The sequence below is a fragment of the Euwallacea similis genome, chromosome 26 (genome assembly GCF_039881205.1).
Source record: "Euwallacea similis isolate ESF13 chromosome 26, ESF131.1, whole genome shotgun sequence".
Classification (NCBI taxonomy): Eukaryota; Metazoa; Arthropoda; class Insecta; order Coleoptera; family Curculionidae; genus Euwallacea; species Euwallacea similis.
This window is the reverse complement of record NC_089634.1, coordinates 539,304-565,909: the sequence shown is the minus strand read 5'-3', so window position 1 is coordinate 565,909 and position 26,606 is coordinate 539,304. Positions and strand designations below refer to the sequence as shown.

The following is a 26,606-nucleotide window of genomic DNA, read 5'->3' as shown; positions in this document are numbered from 1 at the left end:
TGGTCGGTTAGTCCTCTCTTGGAATATTTTTTCTTTAAAAACTGATCTCCTATAGACATTTAATGAAAATTACATGTCATATTGTGTATTATAATGCTTTTTAAAATTCATAAAATAATACAGATTTCCTATCTTGTATCAAATCCTTTTAATTCATGAAGCATCCGCTCTCGACGCGAGCGGCGCTGACCTTGGCGGTTTTAGCTTGTTTTGAGAATTTTCATTTTCTCAGTTAGCAAATGGCGTCGTAAGTGGAAGTGTACGAAATTTTTTCCTGTGAATCATGACTGAAACGAATTGCGTGTTTTTCAACCTCGATTTTCCCTTATTTATCAGTGCTTTTCAATTGCTCAATCGATAGGACACATTCGTTGGTCGTCCCTCGGTAAGCCTACAACGAGTTTATGCTAAATCATCTAACAATAAACAAATTAACACTAGAGGAGTATGAACGAGGAAACAGAGGTAAAAGCTCCAGAGGAGCGCCCTGCTTGGCCCCCTGTTGATGGAAATGCAACTCCAGTTAGTTCACCACATCCCCATATGCCAATGCCCACAACTCCACAGGGTCCCCCAGCAAATCAAGGATTCGAGTATGAGCTACCTTTCGAACTTGTTCAGCAGGGCTGGAAGAAGTTTTGGTCGAAAAGGGAAAACAGGCCCTATTTCTGGAATAAGTTGACTGGTGAAAGTTTGTGGGAGATGCCTTCCTTGGCTAAGCCACAGTTCGATCCCATCACTGATCCCTTGGGCATATCTGTGCTCCCTCAACTGCCAGTTCCACAACCTATACATACGCCTGTGCCTTTAGGTAATTAACAATATGAAGAATAATTTATGAGGAATATTCTATTGCAATTTGCTTTACTGTCACCTTATTAATAACCAATGATGAAGCCCTGTGTCAAGTATTTCAGTAACACATTGGATTGAAAATGCAATGTCAGGTACAAACTAAAGCAAATACCTTCAAAATAGGTTTAATGAGAACTGTTATACTCATACACAATGGTAATTTCTGACCATTGTGCTATTTCTCTAGTATGAAATTGGCTTAAAGTGGCTACCATTTTCATCTGTTGGCCTTTAGGTCCTGTCAAATCCTCAAAAACCACTCATTCATTTTATTAATGTATCCATAAGCCTTAACTATAAGCTTTTAAATTCTACATGATCTTTCTCAGGCAAGAGGCGAGCTTCAGAAGACATCCAAGGTCCACAAGCGAAGAAGTTCATCTTGGCTGGACCTTGGGACTTAGAAATTCCCACAAATGTGATAATTCTCGAACGACCACCGTGTATATTCATGCATTCGCATCCTGAAATAGAGGCTTATAGGTAATGACTCAGTTGTCAGCCTTCAATCGTCACTTACGTTGTTTTATAGATGTGCTTGGCTCTCAAAGCTCAGGCAGTGCTACCAAGAGTTGTGTCATTCTAGAGAATCAATCGATGCCCCAAAGGATTCCTTCAACAGGTGGCTGATGGAGAGAAAAGTCATTGATACAGGTTCTTACTTTGGTATCGATCATTTTCTTTTGTTAATCAGGGCTTTTAGGGTACGATCCACTGCTGCCAAGCAATTGTTATCCAGAAATATCCTTGTCTATGTACAGGGAAATTATGAATGACATTCCCATTAAGCTGGTCAGGCCAAAGTTTACTGGAGATGCAAGGAAGCAGCTATCCAGGTATACTGGGTTGCAAAAAGTTGAACATATTTGAAGGTGTGAATGTAGGTGGGCCGAGGCAGCTAAAAAAATCATGGAGTCAAGGAATGCTGAAGCGGAGAGCCGCAAAGTAGTGAAATGGAATGTTGATGAAACGTTCCAATGGTTGAGGAAAACAGTGGGAGCCACTTACGATGATTTTCAGGTTTGTTTTTATTACCCAAAATATGTGACAATTGCATTGTTTTGTTATGAAGGACCGATTAGCTCATTTGAAGCAACAGTGTCAGCCGCATTTAACGGAAACAGTGAGAGCTTCGGTTGAAGGGATTTGTTTAAAATTGTACAATTTGTCCTGTGAATATGCTAAAAAAGTTAGAGAAAAATCGAATAACTCCCTCAAGGAGCATGGCATGGAGCTCCCACCACATCCTTTTGCCGCGCAGACTGTGCGAAAAGTAATTTTTTGTATAATATTATATTGAAATAAAGTAATATTTTATTTTCTATAATAGGTATGGTGTTATCCAGTGCAGTTTGCCATTGGCTGCCCTCGACTGCCTGTTGTAGAATATTTGCCAGATAGGGACCAAGCAGTACTGAGATTTCAGGGAGATTCTTTGGCTATTAACAGCTTATATCTTCAAAAATTGGTACATTTTCCGCATCCTCTCTCTATTACCAACTTTTCACTATATTCTCTATGTAGGAACAGTTATACCGGCATAGTTGTTTCGACGATCGAAAATTCGAATTATTCATCCCCCGGGTATGGGTGATGCTCAAACGTTACGCCACCTTTTTGGGGGTAAATCCTTCACCGAACAATGCCAACTTGGATTTTAGAGACACACAGCAGTCGTTGCCGGTGACGGTTTTCGAGTGTTTGAACAGGGCTTTTGGGGTAACATTTGAGTGTTTTTCCTCCCCGTTGAACTGCTATTTCCGACAGTATTGTTCCGCTTTTGGCGACTGCGATTCGTACTTTGGCAGCCGAGGGTGAGAGCTTAGATTATAATCAATAACCTAAATCCTAACTAATCAGTTAAAAAGTTACTCCAGTTGTGAATTAGCGCTTAAGTAAATTATGTTTTGGAATCAGGAACAATAATTAATAGCAAATTTTCCCAAAGTCTTTACTACATAATCAGTAAATGATTCTTTTTGAAGAAATGTTACTAAAAAAGTTTTATATGGAAGTGATTAAAATATTTCTTGAAAATTTGGCGACTGCAAATTTACCAGTCTACACACGCACTTATTGTTAATATGTTGAGAAAGAAACGCACATTACCGGCAAAAACCTTTTGCTATCTGTATAAAACTCTTTAAAAGTCTGGATTTTATTTTCCAAATTTATTTTCAGCCCTTTTTTACAATTAAAAGCTGTTTCTGGATCGTTTGAAGCCAACCCTCCTTACTGTGAGGAACTAATGGAGGCATCGGTGAACCACATGGAACGACTCTTAAATGACAGTCCTGAACCTTTGAGTTTTGTCGTGTTAGTTCCCGACTATCGAGAGCCGACCCCTGCTGCCTTGGTCCGACTTGAATCCAGCCAATTCAAGCGTAAACAAGTGACGATTCCCGCATATGAACATGAGTTCCGGCATGGTTTCCAGCATGTTTTGAACAGGTTCGGTTTTATTTTCATTTTGGGTCTCAACATCTTGATATTTTAATTCTCTAGAACGGAATTGAACGTGCGGTCAAATCATGGCACTGTCATTGTTTGGCTTCAGAATGCTGCGGGACATCATAAATGGGAGCCCACAGAGGAACGTGTACAGGCGCTGTTAGAGGCGTTCAGGCCAGGAAGGGAGCGAGAGAGAGACCGACAGGAACTACTGAGTCCTACCAGGCAAGGTAGTACTTCAGACAAGCCGCAAGAAGTGATTGCTTCTACATAATTTTGAAGCAGTATCATTTATGGTGGTACTGGAGATCTTTTTAGAGAGGTTCGTTGTAGGGTTTGGCCAAGGGTGTCCTGTTTTCAGAAACTAGAAATTTAGGTGTTAAATGCATTTTAGTTCGGGATTCGTCCTTCAGCATTTATTTAGGTTCGCATAGAATTCTAATTTTTTGGGTGCAATAGAAATCTAGTCGACTGAATTGTGCTCTCCATACAATAGGTAGGTTTACGTCCAAAAAACTATTCATTTGTTTTTGCGGCCAGTCTTCGCATTTGAGGCACCCTTAACGCGGCATTTTCGAAATAACTTTACGTACCTGAAAGTTAACGGAAACTCGGTCGTCGCAGATTAACTTAGATTCGACTCATGTAAATAATGACATAGGTACACCCCCTTTTATACATACGAACGATTTTTCTTCCTTCTTTATAGTATAATAGAGAGATTTATCTTAATCGATTAAGTATACATAAAATGTATGTAATGTAAGTTATTATTTCTTCATTTATAAGCCACGATTTTGCTGTATTTTTTTGTTAATAGAAACCGAAGTTGAAAATGATGCCTTTTGAACATGAAGCAGACTGAAAAACTAAAGTACAATATGTTTGTTCCCTGGTCTGACTAAAATCTCAGCACTATATTCCTTCCTCTTTTCGCTTCCCAATGCCTCCTATTTCACTCCGCCGGAAACCGCTATCCCTCCAAAGAAATCTCCAACGTTCAACATATATGGATAATTTAGGTTTTGGAAATGCAATTTAAAGAAACTTCATTTTACTAGTAAGTAGTTCTCCTACTATTATAAAGCAATATGTGTGCAGGCTTATAGAGCTCATCAACGCGATTAGTTTAGTCTTTCTTTTTCATGAAATTGCTTTTCTGGATCCCAAGATATGGACTCTTAAAACTTCGCGATCCAGTATACCAAACCTGATTGTGATCCGATGGCAATTGACGAAGTTCTCTCTCCTTTTTTACCGATAACTTGTCCTTTCGTTGCTTTATAATCACACTCTTTTCGTTAACATCATCTCGTTACATTTGCAATGACCACTTCATGGTATAAGTGCGCCCTACAGGTTTTCTTTGGCAAAGCCTAGCAGTTTCCATAAACATAGATGTAGACTAAAGATATTTTTCCCGTGCTTGACTGACCATAAGCACAGTTTGGGGCACGAGCGGTCGTGACTGGACGGATCGAAAAAATCGGACGATCAAGTGAAAGAATCACTTGTCGCTAGTCAATTAACTTTAACGGTCAGTAATTCACTTTGTCTTCGGTTCGTTCTCGGTTCATTTATTGTACATATTGCCGCGCTCTGGTTGGCCGAGACAAATTAACGAGGATCAGTGACAGGTCCGCCATAAAGATCATAATATCGTGACCTTCATCTCGTTGTTCGCCATATTGTCAAAAGCCTTAGTTATGTGGAACATTTCCACCAGCTCTTCCAATCTCGGCTTCAAATACGCCAAATATATAATATAAACACTCATTAGAGTTTCACGACTTTATAATGGATTTTCTATGAAGTGGACTCGATGTCAGATAACGACCGCTTTAGCAGAGTTACCGTCGACAAGTTGACATTTCGTTAATTAAGATAATTCCAGCCGTGTGTTGAACGTGGGGTTGTTAAATTTTCCCGTAATGTTCAAGCCATAAACACACGTAACATAATTGCTATAAATACGCGAATTGATTAACTGTATAATCTATGGTGTTTCAAATTGTTTTATGTAGTTGCGAGTATCATCTAAGGTCAGCTCGAACTGTGAAGAATGCGCAACACCTGGACATTATTCGGTGACGTTTGGGAAATTGATTATGCACATTTTTAGGTGAACAAAATTGAAAGCAAAATATTGAATATGCAGAACTAATAAAGAAACGGAAGATGTTCATTTGACGATAAACCGTTCGATGCACCGTAATCAAGGGGAAGTGCAACCTGCGTACGCGGATGGGTGTTAAGTAAGTAAGTAAGTAATTTCTATTTATCGGTCGTAATAAGAATCCACATAAATATTTATACAAAATATATCTAATCCGCACGTGTTCCTCTTTAGAAGGAAATTGATATCGCAGCTTTCCTGAGTTGGACGCATTACAATATTTTACATATTTTGATAAGATTGACTCGTCGATTAATGGCTTCATAGTAAATAAATTCCTCCTTAATTTCCACTTATTAGGAACGGAATAACAGCTAATTGTTGAATTGTGAAGCTCCAATTAAAAACGAGCTTCCTGCCTACAAACTTGGTTATCATGGATTGTGGAGAAAACTATCTTGATGTATCGTATATGCAATCAATCCTGCATTATCTCTATAAACTTGTTATAAATTGTAAAGCACAGATGCCGAGTCGATTAAAACCAGTTATTAGTAATGTAATTACCCATTGTATTAATACGTACGAGCCCCGGGCAGTCATCTAACATCTATATCTCAGTCATTTCTTCGAACTCCCAGTTCCTTTGCCACAGTTCCCTGTGATGTATGGTTTATGTTTATTTAAATAACATTGATATGTCTAATACCCCATAACAGATAGACAAATTTATTGCACCCCGATCGGAATTAATCGATACAGGACCAAGTGATTTGCATATTCATTCGATCTGTTCTGTTAACACAGTTATTTGCAAGTTTATTTATTGTTACAAAGACGGACCTGCACACTGCCTTGCGTAACGAGGGGGCGGGACCCGAGGAATGCAGGACCGTAATTATGTAATTTTTGTTAATATCATTAGCATCCAAAAACACCGTTAAAACCTCTGCTAAGTGCATGCATTATATTCCCCTCACAGTAATTTAGTTATTTCGGTCAATTTGTCCATTAAAGCTTTAATATCAAAAGATTGCAGATGGGCCGATTAAAAATAAGTAGCTAACAAAAATCCAATTAGGCTAAAAATTGTTACAAGCAATTAGCGACTCCCATAGCTCGGGCGTAATGAAGCTTCAACTATTAGCAGAGTTGGTGCCGATTGCCGCAAGGAGGAAGCCGTAATTGGAATATAGAAATAATATTCCTTAGATTTCATGATTCCTGACGCTATCGACACTCACAAAAAAACTTATTTTATTATCACTCTTTCACCTGGTACCTACACATATTAATAAGCTGGCATCGCGTCCGATCATTTATTAGAGTATTTAGAGAGATAATCTGAGTAGGCATTTCTTGAATAGCAAATCAAAAACGATTGAATCCCCGTGAAGCGCAAGGTGTTACAGCGCGTATAATGAAAAGATTTTTAATTAAGATTATGGCTCGGAATAAACCGTTTATTCAAATCCTAATTTTTCAATCACTAATTTCAGCGCATTGTGCGCTAACGCATCGGGGTATATAAGAAAAATCATTAATAATAGCAATAATTGCGGGGTAATTAAGTGGAGTAGATCTGACATTCTTACTGTAAAAAAATGTACTTGATTATACAGGGTGAGTTTTTTTCGACGATTAGTGAAGGGATCGCGGAAACTACGGCGATTATGAAATCGGTTAAATGGGAAAAGAATTGCAGCTTTAGGGGACCAGTTTAAGGCCACTCTTGGTCTCTTGAAAAAGTCCATGACTTACTAGGTATTTAGCAAAAACCAGATTTTGTCTTTTAATCGATTGGGCCGTGTAATTATTGGTTCTAAGAGAAATTATGTAAATATATGCAAATAGATTTTGAACAATAGAAAATGAAGTTTTCAGAAAAAAATATGAATCAGTAGAAGCTCTTAGAGAAGCGATTGAGGAAGCTTTCGATATTATCGATGGGCGTTCAATTAGAAAAACTACAATTTCAGTTTTGAAGTGATGCAATACAAGCGTAGATAACAATGAAGGGCTTTTTCAACATATATATTATTGATAATTCATTGGGTAATTAATAGATAATTGTTCATTAATAGGTACTAGATTGTTTCACAATTTGAAACATTCTTATCAAAGCAATTCAAAGACTTAAATTTATATCTGTCAGTACCAAACAAATCAATATGAACGATTTCGTGGTCAACTATCTTAAAATTCCAATATTGGATTAAAAAAGGGCTGTAAGTCCGCCATTTTGAGAAATAATTGTCTACTTATTAGTTTGAGAAAATACCTTTTTAAATAAGTCATAACCTATTATGCTTTTCATTAAAAAAACAGTGAGTTCATGCCATATCTCAAAAATGAGAAAAAATCTGGTTATCCTATCTTTTTCAGGGCAAGATTATCTACAATATTTGTATTTACATAATTTCTCTCGAACCAATAATTACACAGCTAGATCGATTAATAGAAATCGACAAAATTGGGTTTTTGCCAAATATCCAGTAAACCAAGGACTTTTTCAAGAAATCAAAATTGGTTTTAAAGTGGTCCACTAAAGCTGCAATTTTTCCCCTTTCATGCGACTTCGTAACTCTGTTAGTTTCCGAGATCCCTTCAATAATCGTCAAAAAAATGCGCCCTGCATATACCTATTTAAATGCCTGAAGGTTTTTCCGCACAGCGGTTTTTTAACATCCATTTCGACCATTTTTAGATATAATCATAGAAGCTCCCACGTGTACACATTCCAGCGTGTACCTACAAATGGTTTATTTTTTCTTGTTTTTGTTCGTTTATCATAAAAAAACTCCACATGGAAATTTACAATAATTCAACAACACACGCAATCCATATAAATTAATTTAATTATTGCATGGTATCATTTGTATATGTTGGCTGCCCCCGCAAGCAAGTTCTCCTTTATCATTATTATGAAGCGTGTAATTTAGTGCGACTCTGAAAAAATCCTACGTTCAAATCAAGACATTCTAATAAATAGATATGTTTGCTTTGATATGACCGGCCTTGTCAAATATTTTCAGGCCAGTTTCTGAGATAATTAGCGATGACGTGGATTTTTCAAAATACATTTCCGCATAGCTCTAGTGTAGTTCTTATAAGAATTTCGTAAGTACCTTCTACTGCAGTCTTCTGCATTAAGGTTACCAAGTCACACTCGAATGGGTTTTAGGTAACGCGCTGAAAATTTCAGTCGGTCAAATTCGTGCATTTCTTTTCTAATCATCGCAACTGACCGGCCATAAATTTCGTCTGGAAATTAATTAAGGAATAGTCTAATAGGTAATAGATTATTGTTTCTAGGTCACGACTTTAGAAGCTCCAATATTTTAGTGGTATTCGACATAATATTTTAAACAAACATTGTGCCTGATTACGCAAACTCATTTCTCAGTTTGCTTAAACCGAATCAGCAATTATTACGTAAAGCCTGAAACCAAATAGCCGGTAGGTTTTTGCCTAAGACGTTATGATAGAATTAATGTAGTGAGACCACACATAAAGGCTTTCGAGGCATTAATAAGCTGCGGATAAATAAGTCAATAATTTTCTGAAACATACACCATTAAATTGTTTATGTGCGTTTAGATTTCCATTTAAAATCCGCAACTGCACATAAATTGCAGGGTTTTTCGGCTTTCGCGAATGAAAAATGGTAGTTTTAGGCATAAACGTTCTCGAATAAGGAAGTAGGGTCTCAAGGTGAGGGAAGACGTTAGTTTTTTAGCATCGTTTCCTTAGAAGAAATATCATGGCACTCTTGCAGCTTTAATTTTAGGAACTTTTCAGCACAGCAATGGAGTGAACTATGTTATATTACATACCAGGTGTATTTTTAAAAACTTGCCGCCTTCCAGAGAGAAGAGAATTTCTAGAAGCGTAAACTGTAGTTAAAAATGCTGAGAGATGTCGACCGTAGAATGAAGGGGGAAGGCGAAGAATGAAAAAAATTCTCACTTGCGACCGACAATATATTTTAAATAGAGAATCGGGGTCAACCGTGCCAAAATTCTGGCTTTTTTATTCATATTTAGTTGAAAAAATGGACCATTCCCTGAAATTATCAAAAGAAGAATAAAAATGGATCCCTGTTGATGGATGAGGATTTATTACATTTTCAGCAGGATGGTGCCTCTCCACATTATGTTTTACCGATTAGACAGTTTCTTGATAATAACTTTCCTGATAAATGGATGGAAGAAAAGGTACCGTCGAGTGACCAGCTAGATATCCCGACCTTACACCTCTCGACTTCTTTCTTTGGGGATACCTTAAAAGCGTGGGCTGCGTGACTCCTGTACGGGATCTCTAAGTATTACATCGTAGAATTGTAGAAGCTGCTGTAACATGCCACAACAGATGTTTAAAGGAGTGCAACGAGAGTTTGAAGACTATTTGTACTATGTTAGTGCATCGAAGATAATAGAATTAATTTTGAATATCTCTTGAAAAATTAAGAATTATGAAAATTTTGGCACGGTTGCTTAAAAAATGAGAAGACCTTTATAATGATGTGTCACTTGACCCATGTTATCTATTTAGAAAAACGAAGGGGTTCCATCCCCCCAATAATATAGATCGGGGTGAGAGCTTTTTTCATTCTTGTCTTCCCCCTCCATTCTAAGATTGACTTGCCTCAGTGTTTTTATCTATAGTTTACACTTCTAGAAATCTGGGGGGTGACACCTTTTTTAAAAATACACCCGGTATAGTGTAAATCTACTCTGAATTAGCAGTTTAAGAATGCGCTCGTTGCAAAAGTCGGATTTGAGCACGCAATCAAGCATATCTGACGTTAATTAAAGAAATAATTATCGATATTGGGAATTTTCTTCAATATCCTATATTGGGAGATTTGCTGTGCACTTCCCAATGTCTCTATTCTCGAAGCTCCTTAATTACGAATCTGCAACTTATTTCTTTATATAACTGTCTCGCCTTAATCGATTTGTCCTGCAGCTTGCAGTTCGTGAACTACGTTATTATGTTACAGCTAGTGCTACAACTAAAGTCGTTAAAAGAATCATCTCTGCAGCTTGCCAGCTTCGCTCTCAACTTGAGCGTCAACTTACCTTTTGAAGCTATACTATATGGACTGGTCTCAAGATCGGTTTGTTTTAGAATTTGCGTTGTCGTTTTAGATATTTTCTAGGTCGTTCTAGGCCTCTTTTGTCTGTTTTTTTATTGAGCTCAAAAAGCCTCTTAAAGAATTTTTTCCAACAATAATTTATCAGCTTTCCACATTCATGGGGACCTGATCTAGGTCGAATATATCCAATTCGCTATCAGCAGACATTAGAAAATTGCTCATCAAGAAATCTTATTAGCAGGACTATAACATCCGTTTAAGATTGATCAGATTTAATTGAATCGGCTCGACCGGCTGGAGTGGTATATGTTAAATGCGCTGCATAATAAAACTTTTAAGGAAGAAAAAGCCGTTCATTGGCCAATACATAAATCTTTTTTGGGCCGAAGTATCGGACTGGCTTTTTGCCTTATTTGGACTGAGATAGATGGAAAAAAGGCATGTAGGCACTGCCAGGTGCAATGTGGAGAATCCACCACACCAGCTCGAAATGGCATTTATGTCTCAGTTTGCCAATGCGTGGTATAGAGTGGTGCCCGCAGAAATTGAAAGTCAGTTATGTTGGTTGTTATACGAGAAATGCGTTTAGAATAGGAATTTCTGAGGGAGCAATTAATTAAACTGATTACGTAATTGAGATACGAAATAGTAAGATAACGTTAAGTCTTTCCCGCGACCTGCATGTCTAAAAATTACCCACCCTGATGGACAATGACATCTGAAATAAGTCCTAATTAAACATTTGTTTGCTTTTGCATACTCATAGATTAGAATTTTTCAACTTCACGCTAATTACCACCTGTCCATGCGGGTATGTAAAGTATAATAGCTTAATCAAGAGGTTTTCGAATATTGATAACCAGTGCCATCAATAATAATCGCTTTTGAAACATTGGACGCATTTATTTTACCTGCGAAAGCCTCTCACCATAGATCATTTTAATATATTCGGCAAAGAAGTAGGTTTCTCGGTAATATAACCTGGGAAGAAAATTATACACCACACACTTATGACTCGTAATAAGTCATTGCAAAACCGCAATTGGTATCTACAAAATTTCGTTTCGAGCCCAGCCAAATTGGATGGTACTGTTATGGTTACAGTATGGTAACCCGCCGAATGCAGGACCTCGCAAAGTCTCAGTCTCCGTTCCAAATTCGCTCTTGAAGTTTAGACTTAAGGCCACCATATGTCCTTCTGGTCGTCTTCTTTATGGTAGTCCCTTAAAGATGCACATTTTTGATGCTTGAAATTACACGAAAATCAGTGGCATATATGCCACGAGCGCATTCAGAGAGCAGAACCGCTGATTGCAGCGGTCGCATTTCGCTGCAGCGGCTATTTAAAGCGGGAAAGCGTATTTTGCTGGAAAAGCGGAATTTTGAATCTTCAATACTTATCAAATTAAGTTCACAGCTGCTGCAGACGAAAAGCAGTCAGCGAATTCTCGCTTGAAACGTTGCAGCGATTAATCGCTGCACACTCTCTGAATGCGCCCATCATTTCTCCGGTGTGCAAAGTGGCATAGAACTGTTTTAACTAATTTCTTTAATTCTCGCAGGACCCGTATCTGACTTTTGAAACCTGCAGCATTCAATACCCGATTTTGTAAGTATTTATTTAGTGATAATTTTAAAAAATAAGAAAATTAGTGGCGTATTTATTTTTTCGAAATTGAAAAAGACTTTAATTACAGTGTGACATTAGGATCGGCCCTATGAGGGGCGAGATTGGGCGACAGATCAGAAACGGGGTGCACTTTCCTGGTCGGCGGTTTTGCTTAGGGATAGGAGGGTGGTAAGTAAACATTTCGCCCATGACGCCCAACTTGCCAAGGCTTGCCCTGAGTGACATGAAACTATTTTGCCCTCGATTTCATTGAATTTCTTTAACCCCTTCACGGCGCGATTCTGATTTTTGATCCTGAGCATTCATCGCCTCTTCGAATTATACGACAATCGGGGCGTATCTGTTCAGAAGGGCCCTTTTGAGGATAAACAAATCAACTCACGGAGACAATTCTTGAAAATCATAATAATGATCTTAAGGTGTTTTGAAATCGGGATGTTATTATTAAAGCTACCATCATAGAAGTTAACAAGAAACTACCACATCCCATCAATTCACGCTTAATACCACCTGTTGCAACCGCCCCCGGACATCATCAATGAGTGTTAAAAATCCCGCAAGAACAAGCTGTTAAATCAACGTAAACCGATGGAATAGCAGTTAATTGCTCATAATTAAGGACATGATGGAACATCGAGCGGCAATATACAGAGTGATAAACGAGCACGGCAGAACTTGATTAAGTCAAATATTCCGGTCAAAATAGTAAAATTAAGTTCCACTATTAAATCGCACCTTCTTGAGTTTCTGGTAAGTGCTTAATGTATAACCGACAATAATTAAAAATAACAGTTTGTTGGGCCATTAAAGTTCTCATCAGATAACGATTTTCTGCTAAATTGTCCATTGTTGGCTCTCGGTGAAATGGGCATGTTCCCGTCCATGTGGGCCGCGATCATGATATCTCCGAAAGCAAAGGTCCGGTTTTTTAATGTTTCAAATAAAGACGTTTTCCTTGTGTTGCCGCATAAGCCAATTTCCCGAACCGGTGACCCGGTTTAGGTTTTTTTTTTGATACCATCGCCGCAATTTCATTTTTAATGGGCTGTTATTGGTGTAATTGGCTTGCATTGTAAATACATACGCTGGTAGGACTGAGTTTTGAGAAAATTAAGGTCCAACCGCACCGGACGCCAAGAAGTTTCCTTTAGATTGACTCATTATCGTGACCGCAGCATATCCGTAAACACGCCATGTATACTTACCTTGAATACTTATTATAATTTATTAAAAACGTAGGCATCTAGGTTGTTTTTTCCTAGCTCAGCTCTAACCTAGAGTGATATAGGCTCCAGAATGACCAATCAAATTGAGAGATACGATCACGACATTGCCACGACAAGATTTATTCGCTCGGATAAATAACGATATCCGTGTCCATTGTGCGCGAGATAAAAATAATAAATTAAAAATGGAAAACAATTAATGAGCAGTACCGGTGTATTAGGGCGTATCGGTACTTGATTAACGACAGTTTGATCTGATAGAGTTAATGCAAGCGCAGGTTCAACCAGGCCATGTTTTTTTTGGGGGCCCGAAAACTAATGGTCCAGCATTATCAGCCGAATGACCGGGTTGGTCTTGAAGAAATAATTTTTCAGTGGTCATTTTTTGGCGAGAACTGATAATATCTCAAATATAATATCTTAATCGGGCCACTTACGTTAGCTCTTTCTCCTGCAACGTTTCAGCGATTGTATATGAGACAACTAAAAAAATCTGTTTAAATCCAATCTTAGACACCACCATAACATTTGATACATACAAATCGGACTTACATAATAATGTACCGGGCCGTTAACTGTTCGATTTATGTTACGACATTGGTAAATTCAATTTTGACTGGCTCGTATATGAATTTTATAGCCTTACCGCTGTATGTACATTAAAAAGTCTTGTATTTATTCGACTCAGTATTTGTAAAGATACACGGTGTTAATTAAATCTATTTAATCAAAGCCGATTTCGTCATTTTAATGTGTGATTGAATGTCGGGCCTGCATACCTACGAATGGATATTCTGGGTCTCGGGGTTTTGTAATTGTTTAGAGGTACATATAAAGGTAGAGTGGATTTTAATTAATTCTTTGGATGTTGATCTCCATCAAAAGGAGTTAAATTTATAATGCAACATTGCTTTAATCATTTATCACATTTATTCATCAATTTGCCACAAAACTTAACGAAGAACTAACCAGCGCTGCGTGCTCACAGTTTAATTCCCAGTTCTTCTCAATTGCGTTCTTTCTTTTCTCTTTTTTTAAGGCGCCACCAGTTTCATCTTTCTCGATTTTAATTTTTCCCTTCTGGCCTCTTTTCTGAAGTGATCCCGTGAACTTCCGACGAATTCAACTCACCCCAGAAAATGGCAACCCGGCGCCACTCTTTTGTTTTCAGAAAATAGTGGTTTCAGATGCTGTGACGTCAGTTGTCTCTGCGCGATCCGTGTTGCCATATTTCGAGAAAAGATTTACCTTCCGGAAAATCTAGTACATAGGCCATAAACAGGTTTCAATACATAGTGTTAAATTAAACTGTCTTTAATTGAAACTAAACACGACACTGTTACACACCTCACGCATGAAAGAGCATTGCAGAAACACTCCACATCAAAACCTATAACTCTGTGCGGAATATTTGCCTATGCCTACTTTACATATGTATATTAAGCCTTTGAATATTGATCTTTCGCACATATAAGCGCATAATTTATCGTCCATTACAACGGACCTTATCAAAGAACATGCTGTCTCGGACGGTTTTGATAGGATTAAGGAGATGAATTTGCACGTTGCGTCCATTAACTTAGATTGAGTTTGCAAGTGTGCTCGATTGGATTGCCATCCGCACCGGTAGGCAGCAACACCATTATGCAAAAGGTACCCAACTTTGTTGCCCCATAAACAATAAAGGCTGATTGCGTGTGCTGTCAGTTCGAAGATAAATCTAAATTTTATTTGACGGTTTACATATGTAGTGATACAGATTTGTTTGTGCAATAATACGCCGTAATTGTTAGTATATTACAGTTTTTAGCGCTGCTAGATTGGTTCTAGAGCAGGTTGCTTGCAGGTACTCACAACCAGGATTTTCGTGGTATTAATCGTAGAATCAATCAAGCTCTCTTAAGTTCATGCATACGTATCTTGGCAGTACCATCACGAGTGCCTGTCATGTCGCACCTCATTGCGAAGCGACAAGTTTCATAAAAAGGCGTGAAAAGGACGATTATAAATTCACAAGAGTTGAATTCTAAACGCATTCCTTCCTTGAAGGCAATCGTTCCTGCATAAATAACAGTGAGAACTTAATAATTCACATACAAATTGAAATCAATTAGTACTTGCAAGATACTGAAGAGAACCAACTTATTCAAAGCAGAAGAATTTTTAGAGAAATTTAAGCACGCCCACTGGTTGGTACCAGGTGGTGGCTATTGGGTTTAGACGACCTTGTGAAGGTTACAAACACGGTTTGCATTTTTATTAACAACTTGTTACAATAATCAACTTCGATGACGTAATGTATTAGGCTTACATATTGCTTTTATATGACTTGCGTTTATATAATACGAGGTGTTAATGGTTGCATGTAGGCACTTTAGACCAACGCCCAAAATTGGTTTTTGTTGATCGGCGAAGGTTCTTCATCTGCCAGTAAGATGAATATCATGATCAGCATAATTAATAACATTCTATTCCAAGGAAATGGCAGCCATATACAGGGACATCTATGATTCAATGGGAATGAATCACGCTAGCTGATCGTAAATATTCCAGTTTAAGAGATATTAAACTTAACTTATATACTTATATAATATATGTGTATGTATAAACACATACAGGGTGATTTATCGGTATTATTCACCTGATTTCATGGTCATTTAATTAACCGCCCTGTATATTATCCAAGTTTTAAAAAATCGTTCGCGCACCTTATGCGTAGTTGTTTCACGCATTTTAAGGCCGACTCCCTATGAGTGCATGGGCCAACATCAACGAATTCTTTGTATCTTATTTTTATTTATTACCGTTTGTGATTGTTGTTGTTTTATTAAATTTTAAAACGATCGGCTCAATAAAATGAGGGTGGGGGTAGACTGATCCTCATAACATTTTAGTGAATAAAACACTGGTCACATTACTTGAATCAGTTGAAATCAGTCGAATTGTGTGAATCGCATTTGATTCACACGATCCAGCTGATTCACTGTGATCGCACTTAATTCACACGATTCAACATTTTCTCTATGATCGCACTTGATTTATCCTACCCAACTCATTCTCTCTGATTATACTTAATTTACACGATCCATCGTTTTCTCTATGATCAGATTTGATTCACACGATCCAATTAATTACCTCTGATCGCAATTGATTTATACGATCCAAATGATTCTCTCTGATCGGATTTGATTCACACAATCCAACCGATTTTTTCTGATCGCACTTAATTCACATGATCCAACATTTTCTCTGGAATCGGATTTGATTCACACAGTAACTGATTCTCATTCGTTTAAATAATGTGGCCGCCGCTATATTCGCGAAAATGTTATTTAAATCACTCTTTTTTCCCTCTCTCATTTTATTGAGTCAAGAGGGCATTTCCGTTTTGGCGCCAGAAGTTTTTAGGGCTCCTTTGCGACCAAATTCCGAGCACCTGCCCAAATCGCTCTTACTTGTGGCGGCTAGGGAGACCAAATTCACTCTCGCGAGCCTGATCCGATTTAATACAATATATTGAAAAAAATCATACATACACCAAGCTCGGTTGACTGTTTCCAATAAAAGGTCAACAGTTTAATAAATGTTTTTAGATGTTGGATAAGATCATAGGAACAGGAAAAATTGGCAGTTGTGCTTGCAGATCGATCGATTAGTAAAGATATGGCAATTACGGCATAATAAACCTCGTTAGAGCTGGCGTGTAATCACCGTAATATATCCAATTACCTCACTGCGCGATTATGAACTTCCTTCGTTTTAATCGTTTGAAAGATATTTGCTATAGAACATGTTTGCTTACATGCCACGCCATTGCATTTCTCAACGAATTAATGGAAACCATATTGCGGACTTTTCGAGGGTTCCTCGTATCAGTTGTGGGTGTTACGTCATATAACTCATTAAACAATTTTCGATATTGCTTTATAATTACCGCACTGATTAGACTGCTTGGTACCACTTTTCCCAGAAAATTATAAATTCTAATTACTCCATTAAATAACAATAATTTGTCAAGGAAGGCTGTAGAGCCTGCCTACCCGGTGCATAGCAGATCTGCCTCTGCGTGACTGTATTTTAATATAAATTTATTTCAAAAAACACATTTAACAATAATTGCGTTAATGGAGGATGATTAAGCAAGTATATGTTTTAAATGATAATCGCGGGCATGACTAAACCGATGGTTTTCTTTGTCTGGAACACGTAATTACCATTTTTCTATGGTTGGGAAAAATCGTTCTACTTCGAAATGGTCGAGTGGCGATTTTGTCTTGTTTTTACATTGTGGAGGCTTAATTTGGTGCAATTAGTTATTGAGTGGTTCGAGGCTGATATTTACCAGATAATAACCATGCGGTTCTCGCAGCCTAAGCTTAATTCCTATAATTTGGTTGTTGGTTTATTCTATTGGGGGTCAATGTAGGTGTATGCTTTCACGTCCTATGTGACACAACCTGGGAATTACCTCACGGCAACTATCGCTACCATCCTGATCAACCCCTGAAAAAATAAGGACATTTTTTCCCTCAATCGAGTACTGTCGTATCCTCCCTCAGGAAGGCGGATATAGACAATCATCAATACAATTCTTTTATAACCGACATTGACATTGGAAATACCCGTAGTGAAAACACATTTCAGGGCAAAATAACAATGTGCATTAAATCATAATATTACCGCATGCATAATCAGAGCAGGTATGGTTTTTTGCACTTTGGGCGAGCATTTCCTGGAGGGTTGCCCAGCGTGTGCACTGTAATCGAACTGTTTATTACCATAGATTTTTTAAAAAGTTGGACTTGTGAAGGCTGAAACTTGGTTTTTGCTGCATGAGTAATGGGTAATTGTGCTGAGAGCACTGTTATTGTTCTGTAGGGCAGGGGTGTGGCTAATTGGTGTGGGAAATGCCCCAGAACATATACCTAGGAGGTACGAAAAGTAGGAGAGAATACTGCGGAATTGATAATAAGAGCCAGGGAAAGTGGCGATAGTTGTTCAGCTGGGCAGATTATACCTGCTGAACCAGCATTCTATGGACTTCTAACACCAAAAGTTCCCCTTATTGGCGATCTGATAATCATTTCCGAAGAAGGGCGTTTCTGTTTCCTGGGAAGGAGCTCCCCGAAAAAAAATCAGAATAAAGGATCTCTTCCTCGAAAATTGCCCTGGGGTATACGAATACTTCCTTTACCTGACTGCGAGAATCTCATCACACATCTCTTGTCATCGTCACAATCTCTCTCCTCACAAAACGTCCATCGCTCACCTCTTCTAATCTCATCTAAACCTCTTGACATGTTTAATCCTGTCAAAACTTAAAATTTTCCAACCTACACCTCATCTGTGGAACACCCAAAATGGGCGCCGATTACCGCCACCCCGCAGACCAGAACTGCTCTTCAAATGAGAGAAAGCAGGGCCGGCCTTAGAAAGTATATCGCCCTGGGAGAAATTTTTAATCATCGCCACCTATCTCCGAGAAAAACCGTCCACTAGGAAAGTCCGCCGCCATTTCTTGTCTGCCTACCCCATAAAGCCGGCACTGGGAGGAAGCGTCCCCCTTAAACCGGAGCTTGCCCGCAAGTAACCCCGTCCCTCCCCATCCTGTGAGTCCCCCGAGGATGTCCAGAAGTATGTCAGGATTACCCAGGTCAAGATCTCCCTATTCAATGGCTTTCCTCCGGTCCTGAAGACCGGACTGTGACAGGCCTCATAGTGCGTTCACCTGATTTTACCAAATTCGAACCGGCCATGTCCAAATTCGAGTTCGTAGAAATGCAAAACATCCAAGATGATTTGGGAGATTTTGGTGTGAAGAGGCGCAAATTGGTGTTTAATATAGCCGTCATTAACTCGTCGCTGGCGAACATGTCGATTAAGACGGCGATCAGCAAAATAGAACTTAAGCGAACTTGATTCTAAGTGTATATGTCCGTTTGTTTTATAGGTTCTACAGGTTAATTCAAGACACGACTATGTAGCACAGTGTAGTATGCATATTATAGATCTAAAGCCTGTTTAGGCTGTTACACATAAAACGGCAGTATTTGCCATATTTGCAAAGCGCGGACAAGTGTTAGTTCGCTATGCTTGACCCGGTTGTCGGCATATTCTTCTCCCTAATAAGTCTTCTAGTTCTAGCTGAATTTGAGGAATTTCGCTGGTATTTTGACTGCTTTCACTTGATACCCAAACGTGTTAGGCGTGCTTTACCCTTCACCTAATGATGCGTAACCTCACAGCTAGTGGCACTAAAAGTCACCGCGATTTAGGTCTTTTTCGCACGAAAATGCGCCATAACGCTAAAGCAAAAGGTTTTGCTTTGACATCGACCTGCTGCGCTTAACCGTCATCATCGATGATTTATCCACGTAAAAAGACTTAATTTGAGCTCGCTACGTTTTATGAATGCCATTATTTTCAGAAGATAACATCAAAACTGTATGCACGTTTATGAGTAGGTACGTTTAATATCATCTTGCAGGCTGACATGTAAACACGTAAATATGCGATAATTGGAATATTTAATTGGTAATGAGATCAATAAGGGCAACTTGCCGAAGATGGACAAGGTAGAAGCAAGTGACGGGATCTGACTGCTATGCTTCCTATCTGGGTCAATACGAGTGATAATCTCTTAGGAGTAAATCAGTAGCATTACAGCCGAACAAACAGAAAGCCCAGAAAAAACTGAAACTTTATAAGAGACTCCTTATCCCCATTTCGAGGCAAAAATGAGCTAACAAGGCAGGCAATTGAAATTGGGTTGTCCATGTTAATATTATGCTAAAATGCAGGGTGTTCGCATTTTTAAAACATTTTTTGGTGAATTGTTTTGAGATCTACACGTACTTCTATTGACCAGTACGTTGCGAATCACTAATATTTTATAATTTGGTACTTTAAGGAATAATCTAAACACAGTTTTCTCGAACGAATATACTTATTTATTATTTAAAAACATCAAAGTAATCAGTAAGAACACAAACTAATCTTATACATTACTAAATTGACGTTTTTATGTTTAAAGAAGTTTCTTATCGAACAAAAACTCTCCCAAAACCCCATGGCTGTCCATCATTTTGTCAAGACTGGACAGTTTTCCTGCCAAATCGCGCTGGCCCTCGTATTGTTCAGTCAAGAACTCTCCAGTCAGATAATCGGCCAACTAGAAAAATATTTAGCTCATGTGTAACAAAAAATTGTTTACACACACAAAAAGGGAAAAAACTTACGTGATAGTCATTGATTTTCGTCTCTGCAGTTGAACCCTCGCAGACACTAATCAAGCCCTTGATTTTGCTGGTAACAGTAGCCTCGAGCTTAACAGCATCTCTGAGGGCGGAAGCGGCATCTGTCCACTCAGTAACGGTAGGAGCCAAATTCTAATTTATAACAAAAATCATATAATTCCAGTAACCTTAGTATATGCTATAGATTCCCCGTGACGAATTGAGAATCCCCATTATTTGACTAATTCTCAGAAACAAACGCAACAATGTAAAGGACAAAGCAAACATCCGCTCACATTCTTTAAAATCATGTCAGTGACTCCATCAGTAAGTTGTCCCCTCATCAGTAAATAATGAATAAGTTTGATAGCGTGTTCCCGTTCTTCACTGGCGGCGTTGAAGAACAACTTGGCAAATCCAGGCCTATTGATCTGGTCCCGCGAAAAGTGAGCCCCCATTGCCATGTATTGAAGGGCGGCTTTTAACTCCTCCATAACATGGGCCTTCACCACTTTAGTGCAGCTGTCAGTTACGTCCAGCCATTCTACAGGGATGTTGGGCTTTTTGTGTTCGCCTGAAAATATAGATTTTCCTTCTTCGTAAAAATAGATGGAGAAAAATGCAAACTAATTGTGTCCGTTGTCCATTGCAAGTAAACAACACGTGGCGTAGCCGTAATTTGAGACGCAATGCCGTAGGCTGCTGCAAATCGTCATTATTGGACGTATTTTTACCCTCGAATAATTTGTAGAGTAAATATTTGATATTATCAAAATCACGTAAAAACCGATAAATGTCCATGTTTCAATGAGAAATTTTCAAGAGCAGAAATATGACAATTTGTGGGAAAAAAGGAATTTTATCTTCAGAAAAACGGGGTCCTTGGACTGTAACGACGGTTTTTATTGTTGTCAAGGAAGATAACTTCATTATGAAAACTATTCCTTGATGAAATATTTGAATGACTGTATACCTGATAAGTAGGTAAGGGGGCAAAGGTGTGTATTGATTAGTATATTTTTGATAAGGGGAATGAGGGAAACTATCGACGAAAACGTTTCTAAGCAATTTTGCCTGAATATTAACTACCATTTTATGCATTTTTCTATTACAATTTAACGTGAAGTCTTCAAACGGATACTCTGCATTTATTGTTATTCAATCTCGCTAAATGCTAGAATAAAGCCAATATATGTAACTTGCAAAACCTTCCTTATCTTTCCGTTTAAGAATTCGCAGTAAACAAGCTTACTAATGCGGTTGAAATATCAATATTATGAGTGACATTCCGACGGATTCTAATAATAAAATAGAAACTAGATAAACACAGGGCCTTTGACCTGCAGTATCCGCCTAGAAAATGCATTAGAATTAAAGATTTAAAATAATTGTTAGAGTATCAAGGTCGTTCCAGATGTCAAAGGTCGGAGAAGGCCACGACAATACGGTCGCGCATGCCTGGTAGCCGGGTCTTTCAGCAAGTACAGAAAATGTCTCAAAAATGTGGGAAATCGCTGGAAACTTGTAGGATACTTACAATGTAGCTCGGCTAGGGCACATTGGACGAAAACAATGGTGAACAATCCCAAGATAACCTTCATGGTGATGATTTGGTGGGATCCTAGTAACAACAAAGAAAAGTCTTAATATCAGTTAAACCACGTCGGTAGACCGCCTTTACACGCACTGGTGCAGAAGGACGACTATTCGAACTAACGTTTAAGGAGTAATTTTGAATTTATTTCTACTTATAAACTGCACACGACACTAAATTATTTCGATGAACATCAAGAATCATAACAGAAAACAGCTGAACAACGACACAAAAATGGCGTGCAAATGTGCGCGCGGTTCCAATCGTCATAATAGATCTGGACGACGTTGCCAGATATTAACAAAGTTCTAGGAATTATGAAATTTGATTTATGCTATGTTAAAATTTTCTCTGTCCGGGATCACACTATATGAAATATTCAGTTCTTTGATTTTAGGGTAGAATTTATTTCCCAAAAAAATCCAAATGAGTTATTAATTTATTGTATAATTTGAACTCAACTGTACGCAGATTCATTGCAGAAAATGAAAAAAATAAATATAGTGCTGCACCGTTAGAATTTTCTTACCTTTCCTCTGTATTGATAGTTTATTTTGCTTCTAAGTCGTTTTTGCACACCGCTTTACCGAGTGCAAAAGTTCGTCGTATGAACCGTGGCAACGTTGTACTATGACGATGGGTCGAGTGACCAAATGTAAATGCGCACCGTGTTTTTAGCTAAACAAAAGAAGACTAAAGTGTTTTTCAAATGATTCTCCGTGTGCAAAAGACCGAGAGCAACTAAAGTTTAGAATATAAACGAAATATACTAAAGGAGAGTTTTTAAAGGATCATTTGTGATTACGCTGACGAGATGCCAGGTAAGACCCTCCATTGGCCCCATTTATCAGGCAGCTATTCTTATCACACAAAAGATTCCCGTTTGCTTTGAAGTGTAGTGATCATTTTGAGCATTTAGTGTTTCGCATCCCAGTCGTTCATCTATTAAACAATATATTAGTGCAAGTTTTAATTGTAGTGTATTTTCTACCTAATATTAGGTTAGGTTGCCTCCTTAACTTTCACTTATTTCGACAATCCAAGAAATTGGAAATCTTTTCTAATGATTATTTCTTTTGGTTTGCAGGAATCATGAGGATGTTCCTTTTGATTGCGATTGCTTTGGTTGCAACCACTTATGCAACAGAACCCGAAGAGTGCTACTTGAACGTCAAAGACAACTGTGATGCAAGAGTAAAGGGAGATGCTGGTAAGTACTCATTTGACTGTCAAAAAAGTGCCCCTCGTTAGGGTTGTACTTTTGTTTTCTCGGTCCATCTCACTCTTATAGCAATATAGGTATAATGTCAAAGTCAAACTTTCATGGCCTACTTTTCTTGTTGGCTTTGCAAAAATAGGTAGTGAAGAATGAGTTCTCCAATCTTAGAGGGAGCCACTAATAAACGCCACAAAGACCCTCCCCTCAAAATTGTGAGGTCATAAGAAACCTTTTGGCCACCTCTCTCAAGCCATCTCTTTCAATTAGCTAAAAACAATACTGAAGATTTTGAGGCAAATGCAAAGAGATGACTTTTTTGTTGTTATGTTTAGATATTGCTTTTTATTTGCAAAGTCACGGAACCATCATATTCAATTAGCACATGTCGGGAAGACACCGAGCGAGACATGTCATCATGAATTAATTTAATTTGCGGGGAATCGATAGGTACTAAGTATAAAATTCCCATGTGTATTATATTTAAAAAAAAATTAATCTGTGGCATAAGTGATTATTGAATATACTCACCTAAGTAATAATATCGTCTACTTAGCATGCTCCACTCAAAATGGATTGCGCTGTTCAAGCAAATAATTATACTGATAAGATTCTATCAAGAATCAGTAGATTATTTCAGGAGGATACGCCATTTTAATTCCTTAATCTCATGCTTAATCATTTTTCGTAATCGACCTTTTTTGCTTGAGAAAAAAGGACTTGATCAATAGGTGTTTCATAGACAAACATTTAAACACAAGACGGATGAGATATAACAGGTCATTTCAGTAAAAAGCATGTTTAATTCAATCGCTCTTTCTCTCTTAATGTTTCAGGGATACCCCGAACAGACGTCATTACCAGTTAATATTGTTTGAATTAGTTAAATGTTATCATTGCAGACAAGTCATGCAAAACCCTGGCGATTAGCAGAATAATTTGAATGATAAAATACCAATTTATCGTCATTAAATATCAACATTTGCATGTTGAAATCCATACTTGTTTTGTACTGTTAATCTTATTAAATATTACAATAACTGCTTTTCAATTGTTTGCTGAGTACTTAGACCAAGTTTTGATAACAATAAATACATATTGGTTACAATGTGTTCCATTTTGTCATCAAAAGCTGTTTGCACGTAAAGGTCAAGAAGTAATGCCGAGTGCCTCTTCTTTTTCCAGGACTGGCGCATTGTGACGCCAAATATGGCGCATTTGATAAGGTGGAAGCGGATCTACAACGTTTAACCAATAACTTCATACATCGTTCGTTTGATTTTCTCCTTTTGGCCACTCACTATGGCGACTACATAAAGAACCGTCCAGGTTTTGAGAAACTCTTTCGCGGCCTGTCCGACCAGCTTTGGGAAGATAGCATAGATACCATTAAATATATCACCTCTCGCGGTGGTCGTATGGACTTGGGTAATATTGAGCCCGAAGTTTCTACCGATAAATCCAACTTGGAACTCTACGAGTTGCATGCCATCGGCAAAGCTCTGGATATCGAGAAGAAGTTGGCAGGCAAAGTGTTCGATTTGCACAGGGAGGCTTCCGGGCACAAGGACGACCACCACGATCCAGAAATTGCTCATCATTTAGAAGAGAAGTTTATGGAGAAGCAGAGAGATACCATCAGGACTTTGGCTGGACATGCCAAAGATTTGAACGACATCATGAGCAGCGCAGATTCCTCTTTGGGACTGTATTTGTTCGATAACTATTTACAGGAATAGGTTAAATATGGAGATAAGTCTTTGTATTTTTTATTGTTTTTTTAGTTCAGATAAAGCCTCAGTATGTATATTTGTGTGGTATCTTAAGAAAGTAATAAAACTCCCATTATGACTATATCGTTACTTTCAGTTTATTAAAGAAGAACTTGTTTAATGAGGGCAAAGAAGAGAAATTATTATTGCACTGTGTATTAAGCATTTGCTTAATACATTATACAAGATTTTTTCTGAATGTCAAGGTCTTTCAAAAGAAGTAAAAAAAAGGTAGGTCGTCGGAAACGTCATATTATAAATCCATTGATTCTATTTTGTGCAAACGGGACAAATAATCCCAATAAAGAATTTTCGTTTACTTTTACTCATCACTTTAAATAAGTTCGGAATAAAATAAACACGATTTTAGCAACTATCGTTTTTTTATTATTTCCAGAACCAGTCAGAATTTTTCAAATAAAAGAAAAAGTTTTTTACCAGCTTCGTACCTCTTATGGTTTTCAAGATCCCAATGGTGAGTAGCGAATTTAAATACCAATGATGTACATGCATAAAATGGTTGTATCTATGTCGTTGCATCCAAAAAATCAGATATGCTGGTGGTATTTTGAGAATCGTGGAAATTTTTCTGAAAAAAGGAAATTTTGGCAATTCTCCAGAACTACTTGGAAACATTCCTTGAGAGACCCAGAGTTAAAACACCATACAAATATTTGCAGTTAAAGTTAAAATAGTTTATACATTATCTCTCAATTTGGAATGATAATAATAACTTTTTACAAATAATTTATGACCGAATTTACGTCACTGTATCTATACAGTAACTTTCTAAAATATTCGGAAACTTACACTTACAATCTTCTTTTGTGTACAGTAATGTTAAAAATAAACAATTAGGAAATGGTACTTTAGTATATGTATATGGTATTAGTTTTTGCTTACTAACAATGCAAAAATAGATTTAAAATTCAGAATCAAAATATAGAAAAACTGAAATATCTTAACAAACAGGTCGTTTTTGGGATCTCAAAAATATTCGGACATTTTTCGTAAATCATAGTTTTGCCAATAAGAGCGTGTTTTGTGTTGGATCTAATATTCTAACACTGTTCCATGGTTCCTTATTAAAGTTACCCCTAATACCCGCGTGCATTTTTGAGGGGCAAAAATGGATAAAATTAAAAATAAGGCAAATATCAGTTTCGATTTACGGCAATTGGTCATTTTTAGCTTTGAGAAGTTATCCCATAGAAAAATAGGCGAAAAACTTAATTTGAGCAATAGCACGGTTGCAGACATTATTCACCAGTACAACGTTGAAGATAGAATTCTTTCTATCAAATAAACTGGCTGTCCAAAACTAATAAATGCTCTAGAAGAGCGATACATCATGAAGACTGTTAAGGAAAATCTCAGAATTAGTGCCCTTAAACCGAAAGTAACTCTAGA

The 26,606-nt window shown here is 37.7% G+C and overlaps 3 protein-coding genes and 1 long non-coding RNA gene across 5 annotated transcripts; 3 read left to right on the top strand and 1 right to left on the bottom strand.

Annotated features, from left to right (window-relative positions):
- The first annotated feature begins 216 nt into the window (after window positions 1-216).
- Pcif1 (Phosphorylated CTD-interacting factor 1) lies at window positions 217-4,142 on the top strand. The gene is made up of 11 exons (XM_066402515.1): window positions 217-385; window positions 444-811; window positions 1,185-1,338; window positions 1,388-1,509; window positions 1,559-1,691; window positions 1,740-1,875; window positions 1,928-2,128; window positions 2,186-2,323; window positions 2,380-2,669; window positions 3,037-3,306; window positions 3,361-4,142. The coding sequence occupies exons 2-11, from the start codon at window positions 448-450 to the stop codon at window positions 3,578-3,580; spliced, it is 2,028 nt and encodes a 675-aa protein (XP_066258612.1). The 5' UTR covers window positions 217-385; window positions 444-447; the 3' UTR covers window positions 3,581-4,142.
- A 1,014-nt stretch (window positions 4,143-5,156) lies between these two features.
- LOC136417087 (uncharacterized) lies at window positions 5,157-12,353 on the top strand. Of its 2 annotated transcripts, none has more exons than XR_010752776.1 (3): window positions 5,157-5,565; window positions 12,086-12,132; window positions 12,221-12,353. It is a non-coding gene; the product is annotated as an uncharacterized lncRNA (long non-coding RNA). The 2 variants fall into 2 exon arrangements; XR_010752775.1 differs by having other exon boundaries at window positions 5,157-5,569.
- Window positions 12,354-20,397: 8,044 nt separating this feature from the next.
- LOC136417137 (ferritin heavy chain-like) lies at window positions 20,398-22,443 on the bottom strand. Its single transcript, XM_066402677.1, has 4 exons — window positions 22,152-22,443; window positions 20,911-21,188; window positions 20,618-20,767; window positions 20,398-20,550 (listed from the first exon to the last, which is right to left on the bottom strand). Exons 1-4 carry the CDS (start codon window positions 22,213-22,215, stop codon window positions 20,407-20,409), a joined length of 636 nt encoding a protein of 211 aa, XP_066258774.1. The 5' UTR covers window positions 22,216-22,443; the 3' UTR covers window positions 20,398-20,406.
- A 338-nt stretch (window positions 22,444-22,781) lies between these two features.
- Window positions 22,782-25,276, top strand: LOC136417136 (ferritin light chain-like). Its single transcript, XM_066402676.1, has 3 exons — window positions 22,782-23,029; window positions 23,296-23,418; window positions 24,610-25,276. Exons 1-3 carry the CDS (start codon window positions 23,023-23,025, stop codon window positions 25,161-25,163), a joined length of 684 nt encoding a protein of 227 aa, XP_066258773.1. The 5' UTR covers window positions 22,782-23,022; the 3' UTR covers window positions 25,164-25,276.
- The last annotated feature ends 1,330 nt before the right edge of the window (window positions 25,277-26,606 follow it).